A 9,374-nucleotide genomic window follows, 5' to 3' on the forward strand; every position below is an offset into this window, starting at 1 on the left:
GCGGCTGCTCGGAGGAATTGCAGCCCCGGCTGAGCTCTGCCCTCAGTCCCCCTCTGCTCCAGCTGAAGAACCCAAGTGGCGCAGCCTCTCCTTGGTCCCTCCAGGCCCTTCCCCACCCTTGCAGCCCTCTCAACCCACCCTGCTCTTGAAGGTGAGAGCAAAAGCTCTGGGTTCCCCTACACTGGTCTCATCTCTAGGGTCACCTGTTTGCCAGCACAAACAGCAGCACAGAGAATCCAAGACAAAAATACATGAGGAGAAAAAAATGTGGGGGTTTTGGCCACTCTCCACCCTGGGGAGTGTCACTATGAAGCTTTACAGATGTAAGACCAGGCTGGATGGGACTTGGAGCAGCCTGGGCTAGTAGAGGTGTCCCTGCCCATAGGGGTGGGACTGGATGTGCTTTAAGGTACTTCCCCAACCCAAACCATTCCATGATCCTCTGACACTCGTGTCAACAGGGTGGGAGGGACGCAACAAGTGGCTGTGGTGGATTTCCAACCCATCTCCTTCCTTTCTCCTTTCTTTCTGTACTGCCAGCTGAAAACTGCTGTGCTAAACCAACCCCACTTGAACAAGAAATTAAGGATGAACTTAATTATTAAGGCCAGAAGCTGTCATTAAGGACATTTGGGCTTAGGATTTTATCTCTCCATGATCAAACATTTACTGTGACGACACTTGGAATGCCTCAAACTGAGCAAACAACAGCAAAGGCTCCAACCAAAGACAGTAATGTCAAGTCAGCTGATAAAGAGTTACGCAAAGGCCACGCAATTCCAGGGCTTTTATCAGGAATAAATACAGCCAAGGTCTGCAGGGATGGGAACACCAGCCCAGAGAGGGCCAGAGGGTGGTGATCCTGGTGTGGATTGGCTGGTTGGGCAGGGAGGAGGCTCACACAGCAGGGCATGATGCTGGCAAAGGTCACAGAATCAAGGCTGGAGGAGACCTTCAGGCTCATCCAGTCCCACCAGCACCACCATCCTTGTCCTTAAACCATGTCTAAAGTGCCACATGACACCTCTGGGACACTCCCAGAGACAGTGACTCCACCATCTCCCTGGGCAGCTCATTCCAAGGCCTGAACACTCTAGCAGGGAAAACTGTTCAAATACCTAATCTGAACCTGCTCTGGAGCAACCTAAGGCCATTTCCTCTCCTTCCTTCCCCTGGGACATGGCAGAAGTCAGAAGGCAGGTTGGGAGCTGATGGTCTCCTCCAGCCACTTGCTGGGAAGGGACAAGAGGGAAAAGAGAGGATTTTGCGTCAGTGTCCACTGTGCTCCTTCCTTCTTGCAGAATAAATTGATAGGATTACAGACTCCCAGACCAGTTTGGGTTGGAAGGACCTCACAGCTCATCCAGTGCCACCCCTGCCCTGGGCAGGGACACCTCTCACCAGCCCAGGCTGCTCCAAGCCCCATCCAGCCTGGCCTGGAACACTCCCAGGGATGGAGCAGCCACAGCTGCTCTGACCAACCTGTGCCAGAGCCTCAGCACCTCACAGGGAGCAATTCCTGCCCAATCTCCATCTGTCCCTGCCCTCTGGCAGTAGGAAGCCATTCCCTGTGTCCTGTCCCTCCATTTCTTGTCCGAAGTCCCTCTGCAGCTCTCCTGGAGCCCCTTGAGGCACCGGAAGGGGCTCTGAGGTCTCCCTGGAGCTTCTCCTCTACCCCTCCAGGCCCTCTCCAAGGAGGGGAAGGAAAGAGCCTGGAAGCTGACTGCACTTTCACCCCAAACTGTGTTGCTGCAGGTCTGACCCGCTGAGGATATGAGCCGGGAATGTGGTACAGGAGTTAGATTATGTGGGAATGTCCTACCAACAGGAACAAATCATGTCTACCTGTTACTTTAACTTTCCTCCCAAGCACCATTCTCCTCAGGATGTAGACATAAAGGGACATTTTTGTAGGTGTGTCACTGCCTACAGCAGCTAAACATTCCCTGTGAACCACAGGGAAGGACATTGGACTAAGTTTTGCAAAGGTGGAGCTCAAAGTTGAGAGTACAAGTCACAGTGAGAGGTAAAAGGTGTCAGGAGGAGGTGTCAGGAAGATGAAGTCCATTCGCTCACACTCAGATCTAGCTCTGTGCTCTTCAAACAATTCTGGCACCAAAACTGCCACGGTAACTCCATCTGAAGTTAACACAAACCTCTGTTCAGCCCCTCATAAATCCCTGGTGATTGCTGGAAAGGACCCATGAAAACTTGGGGGTTTGCACCTGGATACAGACAAGGCTGGAAATATTTAAGTTCACCTTTACGAGTTTCAGTCAAGGTCAATCTAGAGCTCAGGAACAGCACTAAAATGGCTGAGCAGGGGAGACAAATTCTTCCCTTCAACCCCCAAAGAAGTCCAACTCCTCCTAAATCCTAGGTTCCTCCTGGCTGAAGATTTCCCTCCCAAAGCACAGGTGAGCCCATGCCTAGGGATTCATTCCACATGGGAGATTCCATGGCTGGAGCTCAAGCATCTCCTACTGGTGAGGGTGAAGTATTTTTCATGGAATAACAAGCTGAGAGGAATCAGAGCAGTTTTAAGGACACAGCCTGCAAAAACCTGCTGGAATTCCCATTCCACACCTGGCACTGACTCTATTTGGCACAAGGGTAAGGATTTTGGGCTTCCTGATCCTGTCAGGCTCTTCTTTGGGCCCTCAGAGGCCAAACAGAGCCACAAACTACCATGACTGGTCAAAGGAATCTAGGGCAAAAAGTTCTTTTCAATACCTGGGATGAGGAATTCCAATGGTATTCCAGTACATTACCTGACAGGATTTGTGTTTCCACATGAAATAGGCACAAAAAAAAGCTCTACTTCCACACAAACATGGATGCAGAAATGCATGGATACAATCCAAGCTCACCTGCACCCTATGTGATAATTCCACGTGCTATCCCACATTCTACAGTGAATGCTGAAGTTTCAAGTTGTTTCCAGTCTCTAATTCAGGATCTGTTATATAAAAGCCACAGGAATCCCTGAGTAATTCTCTCTGGGTTGGGACCAATTCCCTGGGAGCCTCCAGACAAGTAGGATCTTCCTGGAATGCATTCCTTAGGATGCTCAACTTGAAACTCTTCAAGCTTCATTTCTCCAGCCTATTAACCAGGAACAGCTTCAGTCACAGCACTCAGAGCTCACCATGTTAAGCCAAGAGCTCCAACCAGGCAGTCAGGACACAAACATTCCATATCACAAGGGAGATCACATACAATGAGTTACACAAATTGTGTATTTGCGCAGACATTTTTTGCCTTTTTCAGTGCATCTAAACTCTACTTAACATGACCAAAACCTTCCAAAAATTGTAGTCATCATCACCACAATCCTTTCACACTAAGGGCTATGACTTTAGCTCAGGCACCACAAACAACTCCCTGGTGAGTTATCCAATCATCACCATCATAATCCCTGCACATTCACAGCTGTGATTCCAGCTCGAGGACCACAACAACTTCCTGGGTGAGTTACCAAATGTAAACATGGTCATTTTTTACCTGAATTGGAGATTTTTCCATTGTCAGCTGTTCCTGCGTTTCCTGGAGCCACAAAGACATGTTTCACATGTGGAGATTGAGCCAACTTCCAGGCCAAGGCATGCTCCCTGCCACCACTGCCGATGACCAGCACCTGCTCGGCCATGAGTCTGCAGGAAAACACAAGTAGGAGACCCAAAATTAGCTGGAGGAGGGGAGGAGGGAAGAGCTGCAGAGGCCACCAAGGGCTGGGGAGCTTCATCACATCACAGATACACTCGTTGCCAAAGCCTGAGCTGCTCCAGAACACAGCACAAGCCATAGGGTGACGGATCCCAGTTTTTAGGCACATTGGAAACTGCTCCCAGTTATTCACAAGTCAGGGAGAAAGGGAAAACCTCAATGAGTGACCAGCATGGGATTTGCAGCCTAGGGAATCATGGACTTACAGACTGGTTTGGGTTGGAAGGACCTCAAAGCCCATCCAGTGCCACCCTTGCCCTGGGCAGGGACATCTCCCACTAGCCCAGGCTGCTCCAAGCCCCATCCAGCCTGGCCTGGAACACTCCCAGGGATGGAGCAGCCACAGCTGCTCTGGGCAACCTGTGCCAGTGCCTCAGCACCTCACAGGGAGCAATTCCTGCCCAATCTCCACCTGTCCCTGCCCTCTGGCAGTGGGAAGCCATTCCCTGTGTCCTGTCCCTCCATCCCTTGTCCCAAGTCCCTCTCAGCTCTCCCAGAGTCCCTTGAGGCACTGGAAGGGGCTCTGAGGTCTCCCTGGAGCTTCTCCCCCCAGGCTCAGCCCCCCAGCTCTCCTAGCCCATCCCTAGGCAGAAGCTGCCCCAATCTCCTGCCCTGCAGCAGGAGCAGATCCCAGACTGGTGTGTGGCCCTGGGAACGGGCAGTGTCCCTGGCACAGTCCCAGCACACGTCACACCCCGGAGTTCTCTGACCTGCCGTGTGAGCAGAGTCCCAAGGGGAGCAGAGACAAACCCCATGAGCACACACAGCCCCATGAGCAGAGACAGCCAGCTCTGCCCTGGCAGGAGCACAGAGGCTGGATGACTGCACAAAGCACATCTTACGCAAAGAAAAGAGAGGGAAAACACAGCCCAACCCAACAGATCTCGGAAGGCAAAGCTCTGATCAAAGCCAGCTGAGGGCAGAGCTCTGGCTCCGTCAGCTCTACAGCTTGACTCGACTACAGCTGCTCTGATAGGGCAAAATACCTGCATTAGGTAAAACATCCAGTGAGAGGAAAGTCAGAATAAACATGGATCGAAGGCTAAATGCAGAAAACCAACACTGAGCTGTTCACTACCAACTGCACACAGAGGAGATAAGGTCTAACAGCAGTTTCAGCCTGGAGAGACCAAAACGTTTCTAATCAAGTGTCAGACAAAATATACACATTGTCACCTTGAAGGTGTGTATTAATTCCAGATTAATTTGGTTTACATTACAAAGCTTCAGGATTAGTTGCAATAAAACCCCCACAGTGAGCTAAGATGGATCAGCTATAAGTATTTGGGTAACCAAGTTATGCTCAACCTCTCTAAGAGTCACAGAATGATCAAGGCTGGAAGATACCTCTAAGATCAGAATTGATCTATAAATCATCTATTCATCGCAAATAAATGAATAAATCATCACGATTGAGCTCATTGATCAATCTATAATTGATCAGTTATAGACATTTGGGTAACAGGTTAAGTTTAACCTCTTTGACAGTCACAGAACCATCAGGGTTGGTTGGAGGACACCTCCAGGATCATCAAGTCCAACCATTAGCCTGTCACTGCTGGAACCCTAAACTAGTTGGTATTACAGCTGAGCAAAAAGAAAAGAGAAAAGGGACACAGGAGATGGATGAATTCAAGCCAAAAATGAAGAATAACCTCAAAGAATTGATATTTGCCATGTAGCAGGCAGAAATCTCCCTCCCTGAGGTCAAACCACGCTGCCAGTGCAGTCCAGAGCCAGTGAATTGTCACTTTAAAGGCAAACAATAATCTGAACTACACAAAAAGGACAATTTTCTGCCAAGCCCTTCAGACCTGAGCGATTTGAAGCCAAGCAGAGACTGTACTTACTCTATCTCAATGGGACCAGGCTGAGGAGAGCAGGACCCAGGGGCTCAGAGGCACAAAGGGAAGGGAGAGCAGCAGCTCTGGGTTAAAATGTCCTTCCCTGCCCCAGCACTCCCACCCCACTGGTGACACCCTGCAGGCAGCCAATCAGCAAGAATGCCCAGGGAACAGGGGGCATGAACTTCCCAACAAATGCTCTAGGAGAGAGAATCAAAAGCTCTGCAGGGCAGGAGCAGCACAGCCAGTGTGAGATCAGCTCAGTCCCACCTCAGGTGTTGTTCTGGAGTTAAACACAGTTCGTTAATCAGGTTGTCAACAGGTAATCCTGATCTGAAAATCAGGCTCTGCGTTTTTGCTAAAAATAAAAGTGAGTCTTTGGACATCAAAGGTATGAAAGAATAAGATCTGTGATGCAAATTATCATGGAAGCACAGAACGTTTGGGCTAGAAGGACATTAAATCTCATCCTATCCCACCCCATCCATGGGCAGGGACACCTCCCACCAGCCCAGGCTGCTCCAAGCCCCATCCAACCTGGCCTGGAACACTCCCAGGGATGGATCAGGGCAACCTGTGCCAGTGCCCCAGCATCTCACAGGGAAAGGTCTCTGCAAAGAATCACTCAGAGTCCCTTCCTTTCCCTCCCTGGAGGAACAGGTTCTAGCACCACTATCAGCTGAAAAATCAGTACAATCTACAGCCAACTGGGAGCAAGGGAACAGAACAAACCATATCTCATGGGTGCCAATGAAATTTAATCATTTGGTAAGCAGATGAGTGAAAAACAAGTTTCAGGGGTTTGTTCTGTGGTTTGTGCATCCCACGAGTGGCATCCTAGCAAGTTTTATGTAGAAATGAAGCTTCAGAAGGACTTCTGGTGGCAATCACCCAGCTCAGGAGGCACAGACCGAGCTGTGGCAGCTCCTTTGTCCCCCTGCCACAGAAAGATGTGGAGGCTCCTCTGCCGCCCAGCAGGATCTTCCTTTAAGAGTGAAAATTCCCAGAGGAAACATTTTTTTTTATACTTATCACTAAGACAGGAGGCAAAAATTGGTACTCAGAAGTCGTAGAGGTAGATATTTGCTCTGTGAGGATCATCACCCACTCAGGCTGGTTGGAAGCAACATGTAAAACCCTTAAAGATTCCAAACCCTGGGATGTCATTACCTTTGGCAACCATTGCCAGCTTTGGCAAAGGAGGGAGAGATGGTTGTTTATAAGGTGTTTTAAAGTACAGATCAGTGACATTTCAGGAAAGGGTTTGTTACAGGTCCTTCTATGAACTGAGGACAGAAAAGAAGAAAGGAGTTAATCACTCCATGTTATCCAAGAGGAGAGAAGGAAGGAGAGAGTGAAGATGATTCCCAGTGCTTATCCCAGAGGTTGCCAGAAGAATCAGCAGGGATCAGCATCAGCCCAGAGACCTTTATCCTCCAGGACAGTCAGCAAGAAGGGCTCACCCACAAACCAGGGAACTCTGCAACTCTTCCACTTGACCTGTGGAGCAGAGAAAAGAAGGGAGTGAGGAAAACACAACAGCACTGAGAGCTTTCCCTGCCCTGACTCCTCCACAAGGAAAGGTGAAAGGCATTGAGGGGCTGGAGATGCCCAGGGCAGGGGACAGAGCTGGGGAAGGGTGTGCAGAGTCAGTCAGGGGAGCAGTGGCTGAGGGAGCTGGGTGGGCTTAGACTGGGGAACAGGAGGCTCGGGGGGAACTCAGTGCTCTCTCCAGCTCCTGCCAGGAGGTGCAGCCAGGTGGGCTCAGGCTCTGAGCATTATTATCCTGATCCAAGTGAACACACACCCCTGGCACACACAGGAGGGAGAGGGAAGTAGAGCTTGGAGGTGGAGAGGTCTTTGGGACCAATGGGAAGCTGCTCCAGGCAGGGGCAGCAGGAGCCACTTGTGAAACCTCAGTCGGTGAACCTGCAGCTCATCCCTGGGCTTAGAGTGGGACCAGCAGCTGGCAGAGATTCCCTGGGAAGGCCAGCCTGGAGCTCCCCTCATGCATGCTGGGATCTGGGAACACTCCTCAGGTGCAGAAGGGACCCAACCCAGGGAGCAGCAGTGCTGGGTTCAGCCCCAGGGGGACTGGGATCCTATCACCTACTCTGGGCCAGCCTGGGAGCCACGTACAGGATGGCAGGATCCTGGGAAGGAATTTCCAGGTTCTGGCTGCTTCTCCAATCCCTACTTGGATCTTTTATCTCATTACAATGGTGAAAAACTCACACAGACATCCCTGACTGCTGGGGCTGGAAACACACAGCACTGCACAGGGTCCAGGGAATGGCACAGCATTCCCACAGCTGCTCTGGGCAACCTGTGCCAGTGCCTCAGCACCTCACAGGGAGTAATTCCTGCCCAGGATCCAACTGAAACTTCCCTCTTTCAATCCATATCCATTCCTCCTTGTCCTGTCACTACAGTTCTAACTTCCTCACCCACCTCGGCCTCAGCCTGTCTGTGGGCACAGGGAGAGACAGCTCAGGGAATTAAGGCTGGAGAGGGGAAGAGATCCATGTCTCTCCATGTCTTTTTCCTCTGTGGTTCAGTTTCCAGAGGGAATTCACTGTGCCAAGTGTGGAGGCAGCTCTGAGGTACAATAACAATCAACCATGGCAACTAAACCTGCCAAATGGCCAAAACTGCAAGTTTAGGCTCATCCTGAAGGAAAACAACACACCCTTCGGAGCTTTTACCTTCCTTGGGCTAAGGAGTTGCTTAAGTAGTTCAGATTCCTCCAGGATCCGGTGGCAATTATGACCTTAAGTTAGAGCTTTGGCTTTAGAGGAGCTTCTGCTCCTGTCTTAGGCCCAAGCCCTGGCTCTCAGCTGGCCACGCCGGATTGCAGGAGTGTTTAAGTTGGAAGGAACTCAGGGATCACCTTGTTCCATCCTCTGCACATATGTGGTGTGTCAGGTGGATTTGTAAATCAGAATTAAAGGAGAAAAGTCATTAGTACATGTGTTTTCCATGGCCTCCAGGTGTGATTCTCCCAATAGCTGGACTGGGCTTTTCCTTAGGGAAAACATTCCCTCAGGTTCTGCTGCTATAAATAAATAGGATCCTGAAGTTTTCCAAGCAGCCTCCAAGCAGTCAATGTGACTCCTGAAATGCTGGAGTGCTCAGTGTTTGGCACTGCAAGGAGGGGCAGAAATGCCCTTGCAGTGCCCTTGGTGTGCCAGCACTTCAGTGGTGCACAGAGCAGTGAGGGTTAACTCTGCTCATCACCTCCAATTATCCACTGGGTAGCTGAAAAATAACTAATTTAACTAGGGCTAACGTTATAAACTGGTAAATCCCCAACACTGCAAACAGCTGGGATAGAATCCAAGTGAGCCAAAGGACAATGTGAGAGAGGCTGGAAGTTTAACATTGACTTTAAAGCAAATATTTCACCACTTTTCCTAAGCCAAACAGAGCAGAGATAAAAACCACAACAAATCATGTGCATTTTAAAAAGCTTTAAAGCGCAGCCGATTTACATTGCTGCACACTGAGCTCCCCAGAGGTAAAGCTGAGGGGGAGACAGTTTGTACATCTACATATATAACGGGGATATCTATATAGATATTATGGCTTAGTCATACAAATATCTATATAATACCTATATCATATCTCTACATTTGTATGAATAAACCATTAGGGACCTCATCTCCTCATGCTCCTCAGTGCCACCGGCGCAGTTTGTGTATGCACATATATACACACACGTGTGTAACAGCACATGTGAGGGGCAAGAGAAGCTGTGAGGGGCAGGACCAGCCATGAGGGGCAGGACGAGCTATGAGGGACAGG

General features: G+C 49.9%; 1 protein-coding gene across 1 annotated transcript in view; it reads right to left on the bottom strand.

The window, feature by feature from the left end:
• Positions 1–3,649, bottom strand: part of GART (phosphoribosylglycinamide formyltransferase, phosphoribosylglycinamide synthetase, phosphoribosylaminoimidazole synthetase) — a 21,841-nt gene extending 18,192 nt beyond the window's left edge. Inside the window, exon 1 of the mRNA XM_009076275.1 lies at positions 3,505–3,649. Within this exon, the coding sequence (XP_009074523.1) occupies positions 3,505–3,649 (145 nt within the window). The remainder of the gene's footprint in view (positions 1–3,504) is intronic.
• Positions 3,650–9,374: the final 5,725 nt, after the last annotated feature.

The sequence above is a fragment of the Acanthisitta chloris genome, unplaced genomic scaffold (assembly GCF_000695815.1).
Source record: "Acanthisitta chloris isolate BGI_N310 unplaced genomic scaffold, ASM69581v1 scaffold19966, whole genome shotgun sequence".
NCBI lineage: Eukaryota > Metazoa > Chordata > Aves > Passeriformes > Acanthisittidae > Acanthisitta > Acanthisitta chloris.